Genomic DNA, 24,904 nt, shown 5'->3' on the forward strand with positions numbered 1-24,904 from the left:
TACAAAAAAAAAATATATATATATATATATATATATATATATATATAAACAGTCAAAAGAGAGGTGAAGTATAATTTGTCTGAAAATTTAAAAATTGCAAAGTTATACTAAAATGTTATATCTTAAACACATAACTCAATAGATTTAATAGTTCAAGCTGTATTAAAAAAAAACTTTCAAACAAGATGAACTATAAAAAAAAAACTAGAGTCAGAGACTGCAGCCATAAATTGAATTCATTGCGGAATTTATGGCTTACGATATTTATTGATTGAAGTTATTTTTACGTCTCTTATATTGCATTATTTCTCTTCTCAATTCCTTATCATATTATATTATTTTTCTTCTCTGAAAGACTTTTCACAAGTATTCTTTCAAAATTTATTCATTTTTCTTTTAGGAACTCGAAGAGGAAAAAATTGAGTGAAATCTTGAGGAGTTGAAATGTTTTAAATTGATAAAGAAGTCCATGAAGACGAGTTTTTGGGAGTGAAAAAAAATAAAACGAGAGAAGTGTATGAGTGAATACTAAACCATGCATACATTCCTTTTCTTTTTATTAGAAGCAAGAAAAGGCAATTTTTCCTGGCTTCATTTCTTTTTTTTTTGGTAGATGAAGGGGATACTCTCTGAGTCATATGAGAATTTTCTGCAATATGATGCTTTTGGGGTAACAAGAAGAAAACAGCAAAAAAGGAAAGGATACTCACCTGTTTTGTAATACAATAATAAGCGTACGCTGCCATGGCTGTGCCATATGTGACAAAATATGTGACGGGCTCCATAATATCCCATGAGTATTCCCACCAGGTCAATCTGGCGATTATTCCAAATTGAACAGACATAAATCCCAGACCAACCCACGTGAGAATGTTAGTTCTTCTCACAGCTTTCATCTCCAGTTCGCACTTTTTCTACAAAAAAAAACCACAATCAGCAAAAAATAAACGAAGATAACAAGTGAGTAAAAGGTAATTTTGGGGGTAAAAAAATTTAAAGGATTTTCAAAATCTCCCGAAACCCCAATATCTGTCCCAAATCTCTAGGAAATAAAGGTTTTAGACAAAAGACTAACAACAACAAAAACAGACATTGAAGGGAAAACACGCATCGATGAGAATAAATATTGCATAAGGGGAAAGAAGAAAACAAAAAGAAGCTCTGCAAAAGAGCTTTTCCTCCCCTTTTTGAGGAATTGAAAACATTCCATGAACCCCTCATACATATCAGCAGTGATTCTTTCATAATCACAACTATTGTAAATCTGCATTTAAGTTAAATACCCCCGATCAAGCTCTTATTCACAAGGTTTCATCTTAATTCCACTCTTACCCCTTTAAGGACGAGAGGCCGAAAATCGGGGGTCAGAAAATATCACTTTTTCTGACTTTTTAGAACAAAACACAACTTTAGAGGACCGTAGTAAAAATTTCATTTTTGGGTCACCAGTGGCCCAATCGTCCTAAAAATTCCAAAAAATAGGGGAAGGATTTCAGGTTTCGTATAAATTCTGGCTTCAAACACTCCATATTTTTCCCATCAACAACAAAGTAAAAATAGATACATTTTGACCTTAGAAATTCTACAAATTCCGCACAGGAAAAAGTTTTGTCACCATACGGACAAAACGAGAAGTAAAAATGTCATTTTTTTCCTTTACTGAGCCTCGAATTTTTTAAACTCCAGCTGTGTATGAAGAAAATATATAATTTTAGGTGTCTTAGAGGCTCTAAATCAACAGACACTGGTAAAAATAAAAGGGTCAAATTGACCCTTTTCCAAAGGATGGATCATATTTGACTCTTTGAGAGGGTCACCAGATACCCTTCGAAAGGGTCACGGTTTTGACATTTATTTAATTCCGGAATAAACGAATAAAAAAACAATGAAAAAGTGATCTTTGGTGTTCGCTCAGATGAGAGAAATATGATATCAGTAATAAGTTTACAATAAAACATGATTATTCGTGATAAATGTGCATACTAAATTTCAAGAGATACAAAAGTGAACCTTTCAAAGGGTCAAATACGATCCATCCTTTTGAAAAGGGTCAATTTGACCCTTTTATTTTTACCAGTGGAGGTGTGCAAGAACCGTTTGAAACCGAACAAACGTCAAATGAAACTTGTACGTCAATGCGGTCAAAACGCTAACTGAACAAACTTATTTTGACATTTATTCGGTTTCAAACGGTTATTGCACATCCCTGCTCTAAATCGTCTCAATCGATTTTATGCAACCCCCTGCAAAACTATTCCTAAATCGAAGCCGTTCCATATCGTCACACACGTTCCTATAAAGGTTCTTTTGAGGCTGAATTATACTCAGGGGTACCCTTGAGAACATTAACCCACAGAATTTGGCAGTTAAGTTTTAAGTAAAGGAAATGTCTTCAAAGAACCTTTAACTCTTGACCCCAATCTCTCGATTTACGATAGATTGGGATAATCCTTTACCGTTAAAGTTTACGGTATAGATATTCTTGAAAATTAGCTTATTATATAGTTTTCTATAGCAGTTTTCCTTTTTCTTCTATATTAAGAATTTTGTCTTCTTGAAAAGTACTGTAGAAGCGGTAAACCTTGCTCCCTGCTGTTAGTAAGCTTTTCTTTAATTCTATCAATAAAGGATGGTTTTCTCCAATCAGACATGATCGGTAGGATCGGTGAAGAGTATCCTTAAAAGGTAGAATTCAAGAAAAGCTTACGAAAGTTTTTTTTCTTTAAGTTTGAAGCTGGTTGGGAGGACATATTGGGTGTAAATACAAATAGATTTTGATTCTCCAATAGTGTCTTGGATAAAAGGTAAATGCAACTCTATTTGCACAAATAGCCGTTGATGTTCGAAGAATTCAAGTTCACTAAATTTTCGAACAAGGTGCGGAAAATTTATCAAATATCACACTAAAAGGCTCTCAAGAGAGTTAAGATTTAAGATTTGTCTATGGGTCGGTTATATTCCTTGCGGAACCGCTGCACCCAGGCCACTTATTTGGGCCCATTATGCACTCCCCATTCTCCTTTTCTATCTTAACCCCCAAGGCGAGTAAACCTGCTCCATATCACAGTGCTCTGTGTGCGTTCTGATACACACAGTACCGCTTTATATCACGGTAAACCAACCTTGGTTTGTGGATCTGGGCAGTGAATGAGTATTTGTATTCGACTGAACTCTGCATGTCGAAACTTATTTCCTATACCAACCTCTCTTTTTAGGCGGTTCATTGTCAATGTATTGGCATTACTTTTCCATTCATTCACTGGACGAATTCGAGACTATTACAGCAGCTGAAAAATCTGCAGCTGCCTAGTCTCGAACCCTCGACCTCACAGTCACAGAGCCACTGCTCTATCCACTGATCCACTGAGGCCCCTCTCAAGAGAGTTACTCAGTGATTATACAGTACTCTCGCTCAATCGGCTCTTTTCCAATCGGGCGAAAAATGTTGTTGACAATTTTCACGTTTAATTATGAAGCTAATTTGCTCAAATTTCCTTTAGTTCTTCCTATTTTATCGTGATTCTTTATAATTGAGCGCTTTTTGTGGAATTTACAAAGGCTTTGACGCCCAAATCTATCGATAAACCGGATGACATTTCGCCCCAAATGTCCATTTGAAAGAGAGTCTACTGTAAAGTGATTAAATAATGGGATAGGAATACTAAAACTAAACATCGTTGTGTTGTTTTTTTCCCCACATGCAACCGACACATTCTGACACTGCTTGAGCACTTCGAAATTCGAACAGGATGTACCTCAGCCACTTTGCGGAATTATCAAGAAGTAAGAAAGTCTCTTTTTTGGCTTTACAAATAGATTTTCCAATTTTTCAAGATCTACCTGTGGATAGTAAGATTTAACAATAAGTACAGAAGATTTAGAAGCAAGATTTAAATATACAGAAGACTCTCAAATTCGGACATTTGGGACCGAAATGTCACCCGAATTAGAGAGAAATTCGGGTGTCAAACTGTTTGAAATGCAACAACTTTTTGTTCATCTATATAATTAGATCAAGTTTACATAATATTTAACTTGAATTTCAGTATTATTACTTTCTAATTGCGGATCTCAGTGACGCAATAGGTAAGACCGTTAGTCTTGGGCGGATGAGATCTCTGACTCGACTCTTACAGTTATGAATTCATCGTATCGAGATACTTTATTTGCTGTTGTAATGTGCCCCATGTTGGTAGAATCTGCTGATTGTAGATCGCTCAGGAACGCCTTCCCCGTAGTGAATGCTACTTCCGTGCTCCTGAAGTCTTTTGGGCAGAGGTGGTTAATTTTATTACTTTTTTATCACATGTGAAAATGTCTTTTTTCTAGACATTCAGTTGCTTGAACCGGGCGGGACTGTCGAGTCAGGGATCTCACCGCCCAAGAGCAAACGCTCTTGCCTGTTACGCCACTGAGATCTCCAGCATCATCCCTTATATAGTCCGGAATGAGCTTCACAAGTCTTAAAGATAGTTTTTCGTTTAAAAGATTTCGTCGTGAGGTCTTTCCAATTTCATTCGTTTATTGTTGTTTTTTTTTTAAATTCTATTCAAGCTTGAACGGCTTGATGTAAGTATTGTACATAAAGATACATCCTGCCAATTTATTCGACTTATTATCCATAAGGCAAATTACTCATGAAAGAATCACAACTCCCATAAGTTAATACAGACTTATTACAAGCTTTTTCTGAGTGTTTGGAAAAGAAAAGCTTTCTAGTGTCTTCTTTTATCCTTTCATTTCTTCTCCCTTCCTTGAATGAAAGACTATTTTTCCCAAAAAACACTCACTCTTCCCCATTTATTATCTGTTTGTGCCTTACCTGTTCCAAGGGTGTAATTTTACTATTCAACTCCTCGAGCTTTTCATGCAATTCCCGTTCTTTTTTAATCTGATGCTCACCAACATTAAGTGCCTCATAGAGCTGTTAAAAAAATTTATGTAACATTAGTTTCAAGAGAAAAGGACATAACCACAAGAATAACAATTGAAAGGAGAGAATTTCCAATTCCAATTTATGTAAAGGACACTTAAGTACTGTAGGACACATGATTGCTTTTACTTTAATATATTTTTACCAAGATATAAAAAGCATTAGAGTAATACTGAAAATGCATTTCACTCGTAAAGTTCCTTGCATTTTGACGTGGACTATCCAGGTTCCAGTATTCTGTAACTAGATTTTTTTAGTTAGCCACCCTTTTAAAATATTTGAATTGATTATATTTTTTTGAAAAAACTAATTTCAGTTAGTCCCCTTATCAATTATTTGTGAATACGATTTTTTAATTATAGTAGGATTTCAAGGACAACTTGGAAATTTTCCAATTGTTCAAACTTGAAAATTCATTTGAAAATATCATTAAAAAGCACATTTCTTGTTCAAATAGTAGAAAATGGTCTGTGACAAAGCTTTAGAGGTATTAACAAACCCGTAAAAAATTCTTAAGTGAATTCTTCGTTCATTTTACGAAAGCCCGTAGAAAGCGAATTAAAATGCCAAAAAATTACATTTCTCCCAAAGTAATTTTGAAAAGTTCCTAAAATAAACTTTTAAAGGCTTGCTCGAAAAGCGCATTTCTCTTCGAGTAAGAAGAAATTGTTTTCTGCAAAGTTGTGGAACGGTAAATTTGTTTATAAGAATGTGGTGATTAATAAAAAAAATGCTTGGCTTCGAACGTTTCAATCTTCGAATATTTCAATTGTTGTTCTTTTATCCCCCTAAAGCAAAATTCCTATTCTATTAGCCCTTTAAATAGTTTTCCATAACATTCACAATTCCTCCAAAAAATAGAAATTCTAGACTTTAGTTCCTAGATGCTTAATCGAAAAGAAATAAGGTTTTATTGATGAAAATCGGAGTTATTATAGAGCTCTCTGAAAGAACGATAACTCTTTATGATGAAGCTGCAGTGTTTATAGAAAAAGGCTTTTAGGTCTCATACTCTGGATTCGAACACTTGATAGTTTTTCCGTATTTCTTTAATGAATCTGACCTAATTTTTCCAGGAAATGTGTGACTTAAGACCAGCTTTTAAAATTACCATAGATTAGGCAGATTCATTAAAGAAATATGAGAACAACTTTGAAGTGTTTGAAGTCAGTGTGTGAAACCTGAACGTTTTCGCCTATATCAAGCTTATCAAGTTCAATAAGAATTATTTGAAATATTTTAAATTTGCACAGAAATATCATTCTCAAAGAACACTTTCTTGTTCTTTCTAGGTTTCAATAGAGAGAGTGTTTCCATGATTCTAATGGACAAATACAGGTTCGGATCTGAGCGCATCTACAATATGGACGAGACAGGACTGAGCACGGTCGTGAGGCCGCACCGAAAGTTATTACACGTAAAAATCTAAAACAAGTTGGACTGTGTGATACCAGCCAGAAGTCGCAGCAGAAGATTTTATCTCGTCGGTAATAATTCCCACGTAAACGATCCCATCCTAATTATAACTAGGGTAAAGTGGTACAAGTTGGACAATGCAATGGTACAATTTGGACAGGGCTTTTTATCTTGATAAATTTAGTACTGCATTTTTATTTGTATATTTTTAATGCTTTAGTTTTATAATTTGGTTTCTAGTGCTTAAAAACAAATTTTGTACTGTATTTATCAAGAAAAAAGCCATGTCCAACTTGTACCGGCGAATTGTCCAACTTGTATCGGCGAATTGTCCAACTTGTAACACTAATTCCAAATTATACACTTTACCCTACTTAACCAAAATTGGTGGTTATTTTCAATTGCTTATAAGTATATAACGTCATGAATTTATTCTTCAAAATATTGAAGAATATTAAGGATAATGCCTGTACCTGTGTGTATCTATGGAGAATCCTATTTTACCATTTACTCATATTCGATAACCATTCCTCATATTCATAGTATGGAATATGACGTTGGTTGCATCAAGAACTATGCTAACTGCATTTGCTTTGTGTCTGCATTCATCACAAACACCGCGCAGTGAAGCGTCACTTACAACGAATGCTGACACAAAGCAAATGCAGTTAGCACAGTTGCTGATACAACCGGACGATATGCTAACCCTCCTACCGCATACAAGTCACAAAACACAGCCGCTCGATCTAACTGTGTTATCACACTTGCACATTAAAATTTTAATATGATTCACATTAATTGTCGCTGGTGAGAATCCAAATGTGTAATTTGTGTGTTTGAATCATTTTATATTCAAAATTTGATCTATTTGTTGATAAAAAGGTAGACTTGGCCCGCAAAATTTGATATAAATTGATTTATAGCATTAATGCGAAAAATTAAAGCGATTTTCTCTTTAATTTCTTAATGTGAAAAATATTTATGTTTTAGGTAAATTTAAACTTATTTTTGCAGGCCAAGTCCACTTCTTTATTAATAAATAGAAAAACCCCAAATATTAAGTGACTCAAAGACACAAATAACATATTTGGACGCTCATAAGCGACAATTAATGTGAATCACATTAAAATTTTAATGTGCAAAGTGTGACAACGCCGTAAGCGTGTTTGGTCCGTTGAAATCACACTGCGTGTAACTGTCTTAGTCGAGCGGACCAAAGCAAAGGGAGGCAATAGAATCACAGTGCATAATATAGTCAGAATATCAGCAAGACTTATAAAAAACTTTTCGCCAAGTAATATCAAGTCAAGCTTTAGGGCGAGGAAAAATTTTCCGTTGGACAGACAAAAATGACTTAAATTCTTTCAAGATAAGGAACCTTATGCTACATCTAGGGAAAGGATTTTAAGCTTCGCACGCATTTTGGCTTCGAATATTTCATATTTTTCTCATATTCCTTTAACGAATCTGACCTAATCGCAATACATTTTAATAGCTAATCTTACAACATATAAAACTAAAAATAGTTTAGATTTATTAAAGGAATATAGGATAGATATGAAGTGTTCGAAGTCAGAGTGTGTGTGAACTGAAAGCCTTCCCCTACTGTTGATCATGTGGCACCGTATGCATCAGATTTTGATCCTGCTGATGATACTTTTGAAGCTCTAATGGCTATGGAAAATGGAGATGTAGCAGAAAAAGCTTAACCGTCGCGGCATTTGAATTGAGCGACTGAGCGTCGGATTCTGCAAGGAAAACTTTTGTAAAATCTTAAGTGTCGTAAAAAAAGTGTGACTGACGAAATAGCGGAAACTGATTGGTGAAACAATAAGTCTAGAATAAAATTGCTAAAACTCCCTTCAGGATTATATTTTCATTGTTAATTTGTTATCAAGTATAAGAGTGATTTATGAAGTAAAGAATTTAGGAGAAGACATTAGGTTTTACTAGAGAAACGTCCCGAAAGTCTTTGGTTCGCATCCAGTTGACAATTGCGATAAGCGTCCCGCGTAAAGGGGTCAAACTATGCTTCTGTCGGAGGTTTCTGGGCTTTTGAGTATTGCAGGAGAACCCACAGGATTGTAGTCTATCGTGGCGACTCAGCAGGAATACAGCAACCTGCGGAAATTGGTTCTTTCGACCGGTGGTGAAAATAGGAGAGTAGTGTTTAACTCTAGTTAAGGAATCTTTTAAAGAGTGAATTGAGACGCTCAGAGCAGAAGTGAACTGTTTTAATGGAGACCACTTCTGCTCTGGTGTCTCAATTATTCACACAGGTAAAAGCCTATAATAGATTTCACTGAAAATAATGTGAATTTTACGTTCTCATGTGACGATGACAATCTTGAAAATAATCCTTACTGTAACAGTTTCATCTCAAGACTCTGCTGATAATCCTTTCATCCATAAGGTTGAATCGAATTCATCTAATGCATTATTTCTTCAAGCAGAATAAATTCTTGGCTTTGTAAACAAACTGCATTCCTAAGAAGAGCTCAGATCAATGTCATCGGCAGAAGTTCCAGACCTCTCCTTATCGTCTACGAAATGTATAGATGAACATGAAATGCACCCATGCAAGATCCACCTATGCATTGCTAAATACACTATTAGATCTCTCAATGATTTGCATATACTTTATCTACCAAGGAAATCATTGAGTCGTTACCAAATCTTCATTTGAGATATAATTCCAAACAAAGTATGGTGTCAAGTACTGTCACTGAATCACCACAGTTCAAGCGAAAAGAAAAGATGGAAAGGAAAAAGCGCGCAAAGGAGGAAAATAATCCAATCAGAGATCTTAAGAAAAGTATCAAGGAGGGAATCTAGAGAAATCAAATTCTTAACACAGAGATACTACTTCTCTCTATAGAGGACGACCAAGAAAAAATTTTCCCCATTCGGAAAACTAAATTAAAAAAAAAATAGTAAAAGTTGGCCTCATAAATAAAGAATTAAAAAAATACAGACAAAAACTCTTTTAATTCTAAAATCTTTATCTGAAATGTAGCATGTTATCTTCTCAGTAAGCTAAAGCTCATGGTGAATTGAAGCTTTCATTTTATTTTCCATTCAAAGACAGAACATACTCTCCTCTAAGCATAAAAGCTTAAAGAATTCAAGTGGAGTAGGAAATATAGAAAATTTTATAAATTCCATAGATATGTCTCCTAGATATCTATCAGCTTTTTAAAAACTCGTGAAAAAAAGATATTCTTTTGTAATATTTTACCCCAAAGTATACTTAATTGTATCACAATTAAGCTGTTTAAAATTTTAATTAATCTGCATAATTATAATATTATGTAGTAGTGTATAAAACATAAAATGAAAACAACATTCTCTAAATTTCCTTGTTCACAAAATTGCTTTAATTTTCATCCCGTGTTTTTTCATGTAAAACTCTTTTAAATAAACTCCCTATACTCATTTTCATCCACTTACTAAATAGTCCAAATGCAGAAAAATACGCTTCATTGTTTAATTTATATAACTCACACGATATTTATACGTTTCATTAACATACAGTGTCAGAGTCTGTTTGCCGTACTAATAAAAGTGAATTTTCAGCAAAATTTTGTTTTATGGCGATATTCGATATTGAAATATTAATCTCACGTACAAGAGCAAATATATTGCAATTCCATTCAGGGTTATTTTCTTCTTTCCGAAACATAAAAATTAAATAACTGCAATTGTACAGTTTAAATTGCTGAGTATATTGAAGAAAAAAAAACTTTACTTTTAAACTCAATTTGTTTCAATGATTATGCAAAGAAAATAGAAGAGATATACTTGTAGGTACCATCTTCCGTTTTCATTGCAAAAACTCATCTAATCACGAATCTATTTACGCCTCAGAGCAAAATTATCATCGTTACCATCAGTAAGCAAATAATTATGCGTCATAGATACAAAGAAACAATGGAAAATAATTTGTTATTAGATTTATTATATTTGAAGATTACATATTATATAAGTAGTAAGGGTGAAGCAGAGTACTGTTTTGTGGGCGTGGCTTTCCGTGGAGCACGAGACTGTTTTGTGACGCCACATCGATAACTCTGGTGGGTGGGCTACCTGCAGGTCGGTTTTCCCCCGCTCCCCGCCCTCCTCTCCCCGCCCTCCTCTCCCCGCCCTCCTCTCTCCCCGCCCTTTCCGGCTACTATTTTGCGTTTTGGTTAACTATTTTAACTGAATATGGAGCACAATACTGATTTGTGGGCGTGGCTTGTCTGTGGAGTACGATATTGTTGAGTGGGAAGCGATTTCATTGGCTGTGGAGCACGATACTGTTGAGGGACGCATTTTCATTGGCTATGGAGCACGATACTGCTGAAAGAAGCGTTTTCATTGGCTATGGAATACGATACTGTTGTTTGAATGTGAATCGTTTCAGTCGCCATATTGGACTTTTAAACTGTAAGCTTTAGACGGCCATCTTGAACTTTTTAGAACTTTAAAACTTTTTGATATTGCGCTTTTAGATGGACATTTTGAATATTTTAAATTAACGGAAATTACTTTGATGGACTCTTTCTCATGCAATTTTTTTCTCCCTATACATTTGTGTGTGAAAAGATCTGCCGTCCATGGGAATTGATCACGGGACCTCTCGGTTGCGAGTCCAATACCTTATCCATTATGCCACTCGTGGCATGATAGAAGATTTGTCAGAAGTCTTTCCTATGCAGTGAATGAAATTTTAGGTGATATTCTTCATAATCTTTTTCCTCTGCACTGTCCAAGTGTGGAAAAATGCAATGCAATATGAGACCTTTCCGCGCGCTCGCTGTGGGCAAGTGTGTGACTATCGCTGAGCGCGAGAATTTGATTCCTGCAGACGGAGGAAGCAACACAGGAAAAAAGTCTTGGGTGTGCGATGCAATTGTAGCAACTCAATGAAAAATGAAGATCACCAACAAATGATCATTGAAAGAAAAGAAACACATATTTTCACATTTTATAAATTCTTTATTGGCAGACAAAAATTTATTCTAATGCATATTAGCTTATGACAAAATGATATTTCTATTCTTATCAATTTCTAACTTTGCATCATATTCTGCATACACAATGCAAGTAATAGTTTTTGGAATTGTCTCAGAGAAACGAGCTTCTATGCGAATAGAGCCCTGATCTAACAGAGAAAGGCATCCACCTGAATGAGCATCAGGGTTCAGATCATATGCCAAGATGAAAAATCCATTTTTAAATTCTTCGTAAGTGATGTCATGCCCTTTGTCATCATAGTGAATGCCTGTTCCTGTAAAGAGAGTCTGGTATGCTTTTGCATATTGATCTTTAGGAAAATCCATGTGAAGAGGATTAATTGGATATGGTGTGCCATTTACAAGTAGGGCGAAATCTGAGATATTATAATGCTGAAAATTAAATGGATCTTGAGATTTTTGTCCATTATATGCAGAATTGTCAACCATAGCAAAAATTACTCTGCGAGGCAAAATTCCATGAAGAATATTGTCCAAATTTATGGAATTAGACCCTGCGGGGACAGTGAGTGTCTTAATTTCAACTTTTTTATAATGATATTCTGCATTCTTGTGCTCCAACACTTTGTTATGGGCAAGAAGAATATTTGGGTTTAAAGTTATCTGTTTCATATACATTGTTGCATCGTGTATGCGAAATTGTGGATTATGATTATCATTGCAAAGAAGAAAGAAAGATGATTTTTCAAGAGTAATAATAACCCTTAGGTCTACATTGTTAATTAAGAATATTGGCTGATTGAACATATCACAATGCAGCCGACCCAAAACCTCAATTACTTTGCTATTTTTAATCAAATTATTTCTTTTTGATTGATCTTTTATCCATCCAGAGTTGCGTAGGAAAGTATTTTTGGCATCTTGTCCATAAGACAAAAGTGTCTCAAAATAGCTCCTGTAATGATAATCTCCTTCACTCTGGGAAATTATCCTTCCATTGAGTGAAACAGACACCGATCGTATGAGTGAATGCAGGATGTTGTTTACAATTCCTGGTTGTTCAATATCCTCATCTGTGTATCTTTCTCCATTTTCATTTAAGAGTTGAATTTTAAATTTCACGTAGATTGAAGATAGATCTCGATAGCAATCTCCATTGGATACAGAGTAAAATTCAATCACTGATGAATTATCTAGACTGGCAAGGGGTTGATAAGAGATTTCATCGGCTCTGAGAATAGATGTTTGCAAGGGTGGAGATAGAAAAATGTCCAGTTCGCTCTTCATACATTCTGTATATTGAGCCATTATGAAAAAATATCCAAGACTCTAGGTTTTTTATTTTGCTTGGCTTTGACCTTTTTGAGCTTTGATCTCTTTTTAATAATCTTTTCCTGAATTTTGTTAAGAATATTTTTGGCTTTATTCTTTTTCTTCGATCTGGACCTCACTAAGGATGATGAGGGAATAGAAGATCCTCTCTGTGGACTCGTATATATACCTTCTCCAGTCATAGTTTTGAATTTTTTAATAGCTTTTTGTCTTAAATCATCTCGAGCTTCTCTACCCCGCTCCAGAAGAATATCTTTAAGGGGTTTTGTACCAATATCTGTTAAAATTTCAGCTCCTGTTTTTGCAGCTTGTGTTTTCAATGCAGACAATCCTCTAATAAAAAGTGGTTTTAAGAATCGAATTAGGCCTCCAAGAACTGAACCCAGTCCTCGACCTCTTTGTACGCCATAGAAATCAGGAACATAAACACTCCCGATTTCTCCACGGCCAATTTGTCTCATATAATATGAAGTGTATAGGTTAGCCATCTTTGAGATAGTGAAGAAATCAATAATAACAGGTGTATTTATATCTTTTTCATAACATCATTTATTTCTCTTAAAATGAAGTACTAACATTGTTGGTGTTGAGCTTGCTTGAAAATTGTAGGGTTTCCCATTTTGGGATGTGATTAAAATTTCAATCGTATCAAAATCATTTTTTTCTACAGGAAAATATTGAATTCGCTCAAATGACTTATAAACTTCATTGTTCTGAATTAAAAGTATGGTCCTTAGGCATCTTGCAAAAGTATTGCTTACAAGTTGAGGCCTAATTATATCAGTGTACACAAACATTAAGTCCCTGGTGTGGCTTGTTGTGAATGGGGCTGGAGAAATTGATGGATGCAAAACTGATGAAACAAAATCATCCCTGTTCACATCATGTATGATTGGAGGTAATTTTGAATGTTCTAAAATTTTTAAAAGTTCATCTTTGTTGCGTGCAGATTGTGGAAGAGATGCAAATATTGTTTTCATAAGATCATCAATAGATTCATAATTATCTCTGTACAGTGGAATATCAAACATTGTGTCATTCAAATACATGTTGATTGTGGTCAAAGGTTCAGACACCTCATCAAAAGATTGTTTTACAATTATATCAGCTGGCTCGCATTGTTGTTTTGGTCTTAGAAGAGCTGCGAGTTTGGCATTTCCACTCATTTCACTCATCTCCACGTGCTCAGTGTCATATGTGCACTCTGTGCATTCCTCAATAAGCTGCTCGAGTTTCATTTCAATGTTGAATACCTCGAAAGAAGATCCCACAGTTGGATTGTCCATTGTAGAATTATGATTATAAGCATTTTTCACCAAGTAGAGAAGACTTCTTAGAGGTGTTTGTGGTGTGTAAATGGGAATTGTTATCGGCTTTCTCGCTCCCTGATTATTTATTATGGTGATGGTTTTTGGCTTTACAGCTTTAGGTTTTTCCCTATCACCAGATGATTCTGCCACATTAAATGATATTTCAGCAAGTCCAACAATCCATTCACCGGGCAAGAATATTTTTGTTGGCAATTTGGTGTAAAAATTTGCCAGAGTGTTATGAGGAAAATATCTCTGAGAGGAATTGCTCAACAGAGTCAAGTAAAAATCATTTTTCATGTCGCTCGATGCCATATTGATTTAAAATATTGGCCTGATTTATCCAATGAGATGTATCATCTCCTTTGAATTTTACATAATACTGAAGATTTTTTCCCAATCCTCGCGTTTTTATAATCTTTTCAATGGGAGGATGACCATCTTTAATCTGTACCTTTTGCAATTGCTGTTTATAAAATCTTCCAGAAATCGGAGTATTTTTGTAATCGCGCAAAATGTATATTGGGAAGGGTTTTTTGTCGATTATTTTGTCTATGTGAAATTTTTCGACTGTCCAATGTTGCTGAAAACCTCTGTCAAATGATGGTTTAGATTTTGCAACTCTTACCAAATCATCAACTTGAAGGTTTTTGACATTCTTTGAATACTTTGATAAAAAATCCAAATGTTGATCTCTATATCTTTTATTTAAATTTGCAACATCATCATCTGTTACATCGTTAGGTGTCATTCCTATAGTTCTATGATGAGAATTATTATAGACAAAAATCAATTGATTCAGAACATCGATATATCTCTCTGTCTTTTTATGTGTAAAATATCTAAACATTTTCTGTTTAAACGTTCTGTTGAATCTTTCCACGACGGCACATTTAATTGATGGGTTATAAGAAAAATTTTGCTGAATATTTTTGCTTTTTAAGTAACTTTTGAAAATTGAGTTTTTAAATTCTTTCCCATGGTCAGACTGTACTTTTTCAGGAATTTTCCCACTCTCTTTAATAATATCGGCAAAAGCTTTAGTAACCTCTTCTGCAGATTTATTCTTAAGTGGGCGGACAAATGCAAATTTGGAAAATACATCAATCACGGTTAGAATGAAAGAGTAATTGTCATTATGCTTTTTATACTGTCTCATATCAACCAAATCAATTTCCCATAACTCATCAATATTTGTAACTATATATTTATTTTTCGGATAATTCTTTATTACAGGATGATGCAAAGTATACACATCTTGTTTTTGCAAATAATTTGTTATGTCTTTTTTGCTGACAATATTTTTCAAATTTTCAAACAGTTTCTGTGGTCTGGCATACAAGTTTTTACTGTTTAAATTCAAATATTCCTCATCTAAGGTACTGGAGTCCATGATAATTTCTTTTGCACAGGAAAATTGATTTCAGATTGACCAGAGCCTTGTGGCATCTTCCTTATATAGCTTCGAGTTCGTTTCGGCGAACGTGGTGTAATTTTTCTGGCCCTCTTTGGTTTAGCAGGTGTTTTCTCAGGCTCATCTTTATTTGTAGGCACACTGTATACATTTCCCTCATTATCCTCAATTGTTATACATGCTGGAATGCTAGATCTTTGAGATGGATCTCGCTCATATTTCGACAATTTTTTTAAGAGCTTTTGTTGAGCACTTCTCGGGAGTCCATCAAAATGTTCATCATCAACAAGATTAGTGGTTTCGAAAATATCCTCTTCTCCTAAATTGATCAGGGAATCTTCTTTTTGAGAAAGTTCATTTTCTTGAACAATATCTTGAATTTCATCATCAATGAACATATCATCATTTTCAAACGCAGTTGTAGTAGATTTATCCAACGTTGGTGGTCCATTGTATCTTGTTTGGGTACCCACTGAATATGTTGGTAAAATTTTTCTCTGCTTTTCACGATGCAAATTGATAGATCGAGGAAAATTTTGCTTTTTGCGTTTCAATTCTGATTGCTTTGCAAGAGAATGTCTGTATCTGTACCATTTCTCAACATTGTTCATTTTTTTGTTAGAGAGAATTTTATATATCTCACGATCCAGAGATGTCAAATTTTTCTCAAAATTTATGAAAGGTTTTAATTCATCAAACAACTCGGGTGTGACTACTACATATCGTTGTAGAGAATTTTTCTTCCTATCCATTATGACCCCAAAAATTTTCCAATCGCTCCTGATAATAAAGTTGAAATTAGGATTGGTAAAAATCCTGATCCTCTCTGCACTAGTAATTTCCTCCTGGAGCACTGTGATGTTTTTGAGCATGCAATTTTGCGGATCTCATTTTTATACTTTTTCAGAGGTCCAATACGCTTAGGCTGAATTTGAAGATTTCCATTTAAAGTATTTTGTACGATTTCTTGCAAAGCTTTGATAGTTGATTGGGAACAATTTTGGATAATAGATTTCCTCATTGCTGGAGATGCATCTTTAAGCACATACAAAATATGCTTGTTTTCCTTCAATCTCTTGAAACAATTCCTGGGATTTACCTTCTTCTTCTGTTTCATTTTTGGATAGATATTCGGGATTAGCAAAACACTCGCAAAAAGATTTATTGAAAATATTGGATCGATATCTAAAAATATCTGGTGTCTCCTGGTTTAGATCAATCATAAGATAGCCAAAAGGTTGTTCAGTGCACTCCTTATATACGTTCAACAAATGTCCAGGATTTTCTGGATGCAGTTGACGAGCGAGAGGAAAAAATTGTGATTTATCACGCACATTTTTGAAGATCACAAGATACTTTGCATTAAGAGAAATGGTTCGCGAGAATCTCGATTGATAGAAAATGTTTTGACAGATAAAAATTATTGAAATATTTCGATGATGTGATTCTTTGATAAACATGTCACATATTCTCTGCTCATATTTTTTGTCAGTCATCATATCATCAATAATCACCAATTTTGCATTTTTATCATTGGAACCTATTTTATCGGGAATGCCTTGGCAAATTTTAAGATTTTGAATTTTCGGCAAATTGCCAACACTCCCTTGTTCAGAGAAACACCAATAAATGTTCTCAAAGTCCGTATCTGTGAAGTCTCTCAAGTTTCTCAAAAGATCGAGAGCAAAAGTTGTTTTCCCACACCCTGATGGCCCAGCCAGAATTATGGAGAAGGGCACTCGAAATTTAAACATCTTCTTTTCAGGAATGATCAAATGACGAAAAATCTGATAGAGACCGGGGTATTTATACATTTTCGCATTAAAGTGAAAACGGAAAATGCAACCACAAAGAGAAAACAACCCCATAGAAAATTCCCAAGAAAAGAAGTTGAGTAGATTTTTCAAAATTTTTATTTTTCAAACTGGAAGAGTTAAATCAATTACTCTTCTTTCTTACATCCAAGTTAACAAAGTTGTAATTTCCCACAACTTCTTTTCCAAGATAGGCCAGTTCCCACATATCCGCTGTTGAAATTTTTGTCAATTCATCTCCGTTCATCCGCTTTGTCCATGATTTTGGGAGCCAAATGCTGATATTCTCTTCCAACTCAGCAATGTAGGCGGCTTTCCCAAACTTTGTGTTCACCATCCTTATTCCATGGATATGGTAATATCTTCCTTCTGTCAAGCTGCTTGCAGTAATAGCCTTCTGCATTTTAACCTCCTTCCTGGCTTGATTGAACATTTTCTGAAGATCCTGTAATAAAAATAAAGAGCAATATAAGTTTTGATCATATTTAAATAAATCACTTAATAAATTCTTACCATTTTGGTTTGAGATTGATTCTGTAGATGTTAGTAAACGTAAATGTTGACACTCTGACTTCTGAATGTAGAATAATTAAAATTTTAAACGTTCGATTGCATTATATACTGGCAAGAAGTGCACTGATTAAAAAATTATCCCACGGGAAAATGAAATATGATTTTTCATCATAAGAAAATGCAAAATTGTGAAATAAATTCCTGGAAAAAACATCACTCCAGATAAAAAATGAAATTTGACACTTTTCCTCTTTGTCTGCACTAGAACATGTTTCGAACATGTCTGGATGACGCTATCAAAATGCATTTTTGCGTTCGCAACTTTTCTCGGAAAAAAATTCCATTCCCACCTGAAATATGATCCTCTGCACACGTGCAATAAAAATTCTCATAGAAAATGCAAAATTGTGAAATAATTTCCTGGAAAAGCATAATTTGCGAAGAATGAAATTGGACACTTTTCTTCTGCATGGACTAAGCTTATCGCGAAGACACTGTTGAATTTTCGCGATCGCGACTTTTTCTTGGAAACAGTAAATTCCATTCGCACCTGAAATATGATCCTTTGCACACGTGCAATAAAAAGTCTCAGAGAAAAATGTAAAATTGTGAAATATTTTCTTGGAAAAGCATCATTTTGCGGGGAATGAAATCGGACACTTTTCCTCTGCATGGACTAAGCGTTGAAGACACAACTGAATTTTCGCGATCGCGACTTTTTTCTTGGAAAAAGAAATTCTACACCCCCCCCCCCCCCGTGCAATTGAAATTAGAGATTTTTGTCTAGACAAAGTTTGTCCATTCTGTGGGAAAATGCATTTTCCCGATTGAGAAATGGGAGTATAAAAACCCATCGCAGAATGCAATTTTGTCACAGTCGTTGCAATTTTAGTGATTACACTATCTCGTGCTCTACAAGTGAAGAAGTTAAGTTTTGGTGAAAAAATGAGTGGCAGCAATTTCGAAATGTCGATGGAGATTCCTGCCGAGGAGGAGAAATTCGTGAAGTTTCTTCAGAAAGTTAAATCATTCAACAAACGTTTTAACTCTACGCAACTTGAATTGAGCTTTGAGCTGAGATGTCCTGCTAGGAACACCTGTAGAGATTGGCTAAACAAGGCTTTCAACGAAGTTATTGGAGCAATTCAACAGGAGGGAGATCAGCATGATAAAGTTATCCTCGAGATATTTCTTGAGGATAACTCGATCAACAAGCCAATATTTTTGGGGATTCGCCCTCTTGTCTCTTTAACAACTGATGCCATATTTTCCGCTCTGGAGAAAGTGCATCAAAGCACAATAGCTTTCAGTACAGCTGATGTCTTAGGTGTTAAAGTTTATCTACTTCATCAAATGGAAGGTGAGTAATCTTTTGATTATCTTTTTTGTCATATCCGTGTAAATAACCACTTAAATTGTCAGAAAAGCAATTTAATTTTTATAATTTTTCGACAGGTCGGGGAAAACGTCATAATCCAGTAAGGATGACTCTGTCGGAGATGAAGAAATATAAGCAGAAAAGCATAATAGATATCTCCGGGCCATCTAATTGCTTACCAACCTCAATTTTTGTTGGTAAGTGTCTATTAATAAATAATCAGGAGGAACGTAAAAAGAAATTACACAGTATTAGACGCTACCCTATCGCCCTCAAAAAAGAAGTACAAAAATTAATTAAAAATGTTGGGGGGGCTGTTAGTGAAGAGGGTTCATACGGGCTTGATTTTGTCAATAGATTTGACAAAAAATTTGGAAATCAGTTTAGAATTAATATTTATGATGATGCGCGAAATTTTGAAAGTATAGCGTACAAATCGCGGAGGACCAAGGACAATCAGAACAATGTAATAAATTTATTCTATGATAAAGCAGAAAAGCATTATTTTTGCATTAAATCTGTTAAAGGGTTTTTTGGCTTCAATTATCAATGCTGTATTTGTGATACTATATACAATAAGAGTCATATTTGCCCAGAAACATGCAAATACTGCACAAATACCCCACCATGCCCCTCTGTAAAAGATATGATCCCATGTATTTCATGCAATCGATCTTTCAGGGGTATTCATTGCCTTCAACAACATATTAACAATGGTGTATGTAATCGTATGAAAATGTGCGATCAATGCTTTATCATGTATGATCCCTCCGCCCCTCACGACTGCGATTCACGTTCTTGTGATATCTGTTATAAAGTTTGCACACTCCCCCACTATTGCTATATGCAAGGGTATAAGAAAAAAGCTTCCAGAGAATATACTCTGATTTTCTACGATTTTGAATCAGAGTTTGTAGATATAGGAAATGGATTTTCAAAACATGTTCCAAATCTCTGTATATCATACACAGTATGTCATCTGTGTAGTAATTCTTTAGATTCTAATTGTCCTAATTGCAGCCCCGTGGAACATGTTTTTGAGAGCGATAGCAACAGGTCAGCGGTAGCAAAATTTGTAGATTATGTACTTACCTTTAGACCTATGCCCACTATTGCTATCGCTCACAATGCTAAAGGCTACGATGCACAGTTCATACTCGAAGAATTGTGTCAGAGGGAAGAGAAGATAGAACCCGTTTTACAAGGTTGTAAAATACTGTTTGCAAAAGTTAAGGGAGTCACATTTCTTGATTCTCTTTCCTTTATTCCCTTCCCCCTGTCACAATTCTCAAAGAGTTTTGGACTTCCCGAATGCGATAAGGGATATTATCCCTATAAATTCAATACCACGGAAAACCGCTCTTATATTGGAAGTTATCCCCCAATTGATATGTACCCAATTGAATCCATGTCCTCCCAGCAATATGCCGAATTTTTAGAATGGTATGAGCAAGTCAAAGAACTCCCCTTTGACAACCGCAAAGAACTCATCCATTACTGCCGCCAAGATGTCAAAATTCTAGTGAAAGGATGCCTCAACTTTATGCATTCCTTCATTGAAACTACATCCTTGAATCCCTTCTTGCAGGCTATCACCATAGCTGACGCTGTGATGAAAGCCTACAGGAAAAAATACCTTACTCCCAACACCCTTGCCATTACCCCCAAAAACAATTATAATTCCAATTTCCTTCAAATGCAGAGCAAAATTTCTCTGAAATGGCTCGTGTATATGAAGGAAACTTCCCATCCCAACATAAAGTATGAGGTCAAAATTCGCGGATCTCGATATATTGCTGATGGATATGATGAGGCTTCTAACACTGTGTATAGTTTTGAGGGTTGTTTCTTCCATGGGCATACATGCTTTTTAAATAGAGGGCATGCATTCTCAAAGAAGCCCAATGACAACATGCAGAGTCGTTATGAAAGCACTCTAAAACGATTGGATCACATTCGTCAATTGGGGTTTAATCTTGTTTCAATTTGGGAGTGTGAATTCCGTCGGATGTTGGATGCAGACCCTGTGCTTGCGGAGAGATTGAACAATCACCCTGAAGTCGTAGACTCAGGGTTTGATTTGCGATCAGCGGTTTACGGGGGCCGAACCGAGGTTTTTCGCACATATTACAAATGTCGTCCCGGAGATAAAATTTATTATTATGACTTCACGTCTCTTTACCCGTGGGCGAACAAATATTCGAAGTACTTTGTCGGGCACCCAACAATTATCAAAGACATCCCAAGTCAGGAGGATGTATTGAAGCATGACGGTGTGGTGAAATGCACTATTCTCCCACCAAAAGGTCTTTACATCCCCTGTCTTCCCTTTAGGTGCAATAACCGACTCTTCTTTCCTCTTTGTCGAAAGTGTGCGGAAGATCTCAATACTGATCGATGTCTCCATTCAGACGATGAGAGATCCCTCACAGGAATATGGTCCATTGATGAAGTCCGTCTCGCTGTAGATCATGGCTACGTCATCACGAAATGCTTTGAAGTCTGGTCATACAGAACTTCACAATACAATCGCGAGACAGGCGAACGTGGGCTTTTTGCTGATTACGTCGATAATTTTCTCAAAATTAAGCAGGAAGCTAGTGGATGGCCCTCGGGAGTTGAATCCGAATCCGATAAAGACAATTATATCCAAGAATTCTTTGAAAATGAAGGAATACATCTTGATAAAGAAAATATTCGCGTTAATAAAGGTATGCGTTCACTTGCAAAAATAATGTTGAACAGTTTGTGGGGCAGATTCATAATGCGGGAGAATTTCACGAAAACTACAATTTGCAATTCTCCTGAGGAATTGAATGAACTTCTTTCATCAGAAGCTATTGAAATTGTACAATTCCACCCCGCAAGCGACAACCAATTTATTGTTTCATGGAAGCACATTCATGATTCTGAGCCTCCATCGAAATATGTAAATATGGGTGTCGGAATCTGCACCACAACTAATGCAAGGATCAAGCTGTATTCTATCTTATCCAAGATAGGACATAATATCTTTTATTGTGACACGGATTCAGTCATCTACGTAGTACCTGCAGGGGAAGAGAATCCTCTTTCCACTGGTAAATTTTTGGGAGAATTAACCGATGAATTGGCTGATTTCGGTGAGGGAGCCTTCATCGAAGAATTCGTAAGCACAGGGCCAAAAGCCTATGGCTTGAAAATCTACTCCCCGTCTACAAACTCTTACTCTTACAAAGTAGTGTGCAAGGGGATATCACAAAACAGGGAGGTTGCAAAAGATGTAAATTTTGACAGTTTAAAATCCTTGGTCCTCTGCGACGACAAAGAAATTAAAGTAACTTATCCCAGCAAAATTCAACGTCAGAAACATTTTAAAATCATATCTGGACCCTCTTCAAAAACAGCCCAATTTACTTTAATAAAGCGTCGTTGCATTGAAAATAATGATACACTACCATTTGGATTTTAGTTTTATATATGGAATAAGATTTTATTTGTAATTTTTGTAAATAGATTATATAGGTTGAATAATTATTTTATATATCAGTAGAATAGGGTATATACTTTTAAATTTTGTTTAATAAATGTTTTTATATTGAAAATAAATATCTTTCAATGTCCACTGAATTGCAACGTTGATGTTTTTCCACTTTGAGTAGTTTACGATGTGAGGAAAAGACAGCAAGTATAAGAATATTTTTCTTTATTTTTAAAATCATAAAATTACATTTTATCCTTATCCAAATTTGTGGATGAATAAATTTTTTCAATATAGAAACTTATTTCGGTAAATAATCTGAAGTAATTTATCGGTGAACGATGTTCTACAGGAGGTGAAAATGAAGTAGCTTCGAGTTTATTTACTCCTGCTATTTTACATGTTTGTATATAATTCTCAAAATATTGTTTAATATAATTCTGAATTGAATGATTGTAAATCAGAGTAACATTTATGAAATATTTTAAATTCATGAGACAATCAAATTCTTTTTCGTTTAAGAGAATTGTATTTCCATTTTGAGACAGCATTATTGGCTTCATATTTTCAACTTGAATGAAATTAAATTCCAAATTTTCAAATCTTGAATTTATATATCCAGCGTGCATGAAGTCTGTTTCTCCATTCTTTAGGATTTCTCTGATATTCGCCTCGCTGGAACACAGCATATTCCAAGACTTTTGGGTAAAATAAATACTGTCAGATCCAAGCCAATAGTTTGTTGCAGAAATTTTCACAATCGGTGTAAATTCATGTGTCCAAAATCCAACAGTGACAAAAGTAGTGTTCAAATCATTTAGAAAGTACGTGTATCCATTTAGAATTGTCATCTCAGTCAGTACTTTAGGTTCTTTTTCCATAAATGGTCCAATGTCCATGGAAGCTGGCTCTATAGTTGAATTCTGATTTGAAGTTCCTTCTTCTACATGTCCACATTTTTTATTTGGAGAATGTTTCGGTGGAATCTTTTTTTCATTTTGCTTTTTAGCAACTTTTTTATTCATTTTCTTCTCCACAATTTTTCCCATCTTGGATTGTGTATTACCCATTACTTCACTCTTTGAATTCTAGTGACAAACTGACAAAAGTCCTTATTTGATTTTATTGATATACGTTTTCAAAGAGTTTTCGTATTTTCCGATCATTTGCATATGTATTTGTGTCAAATATTCGGAGAAATTCGGCCATAGAATTTCCTTTAGATCGAAAATACGCATACATACAACAATATTGTCCACACACTGATGAAAATTCAGCCTGAAGCTGTTTTTTATTATAAATAACTATTCTGTGATGAACATGTTGTTTAATAAATCTAGTCAAATATTTATTTCTTAGAAAACGGCCATATGAATCAAAAATTTCAATTGCATTATTATCTGAAGGAAGATAAATTGCAATCCAATGTTTACCGGGATGATGAGAAGGGGCCGTGTTGACGATTATTATAGAAGGAAATTTAACATATTTGGGAAGTCTGTCTATAGGGTAAACTCCACCAAAAAATTTTCTTGTATGGATGTTACCAAGCAATTTAGCCCTAATTTGGAGAGTATTCATGGTTAAATAACTTATTTCATTATCAATATCGCCTATTTATACTTATTGTGAAATTCACCAAATAAGATTTTCAAAATATTGTGAAATTCCACTCATCAGTCAAATTGCATCGCACACCGTAGACTTTTTTCCTGTGTTGCTTCATTCATCTGGTGGAATCAAATTCTCGCGCTCAGCGATAGTCACACACTTGCCCACAGCGAGCGCGCGGAAAGGTCTCATATTGCATTGCATTTTTCCACACTTGGACAGTGCAGAGGAAAAAGATTATGAAGAATATCACCTAAAATTTCATTCACTGCATAGGAAAGACTTCTGACAAATCTTCTATCATGCCACGAGTGGCATAATGGATAAGGTATTGGACTCGCAACCGAGAGGTCCCGTGATCAATTCCCATGGACGGCAGATCTTTTCACACACAAATGTATAGGGAGAAAAAAATTGCATGAGAAAGAGTCCATCAAAGTAATTTCCGTTAATTTAAAATATTCAAAATGTCCATCTAAAAGCGCAATATCAAAAAGTTTTAAAGTTCTAAAAAGTTCAAGATGGCCGTCTAAAGCTTACAGTTTAAAAGTCCAATATGGCGACTGAAACGATTCACATTCAAACAACAGTATCGTATTCCATAGCCAATGAAAACGCTTCTTTCAGCAGTATCGTGCTCCATAGCCAATGAAAATGCGTCCCTCAACAGTATCGTGCTCCACAGCCAATGAAATCGCTTCCCACTCAACAATATCGTACTCCACAGACAAGCCACGCCCACAAATCAGTATTGTGCTCCATATT

General features: G+C 35.1%; 1 protein-coding gene across 1 annotated transcript in view; it reads right to left on the reverse strand.

Moving 5' to 3' along the window:
- LOC129803897 (calcium uniporter protein, mitochondrial) overlaps positions 1–24,904 on the reverse strand; it is a 178,787-nt gene that overhangs the window by 12,478 nt on the left and 141,405 nt on the right. Inside the window, exons 5-6 of the mRNA XM_055850773.1 lie at positions 4,823–4,924; positions 711–914 (exon numbers count right to left, since the gene is read on the reverse strand). Coding sequence (XP_055706748.1) covers positions 711–914; positions 4,823–4,924 — 306 coding nt within the window. The remainder of the gene's footprint in view (positions 1–710; positions 915–4,822; positions 4,925–24,904) is intronic.

The sequence above is a fragment of the Phlebotomus papatasi genome, chromosome 2, assembly GCF_024763615.1.
Source record: "Phlebotomus papatasi isolate M1 chromosome 2, Ppap_2.1, whole genome shotgun sequence".
NCBI classification, from domain to species: Eukaryota; Metazoa; Arthropoda; class Insecta; order Diptera; family Psychodidae; genus Phlebotomus; species Phlebotomus papatasi.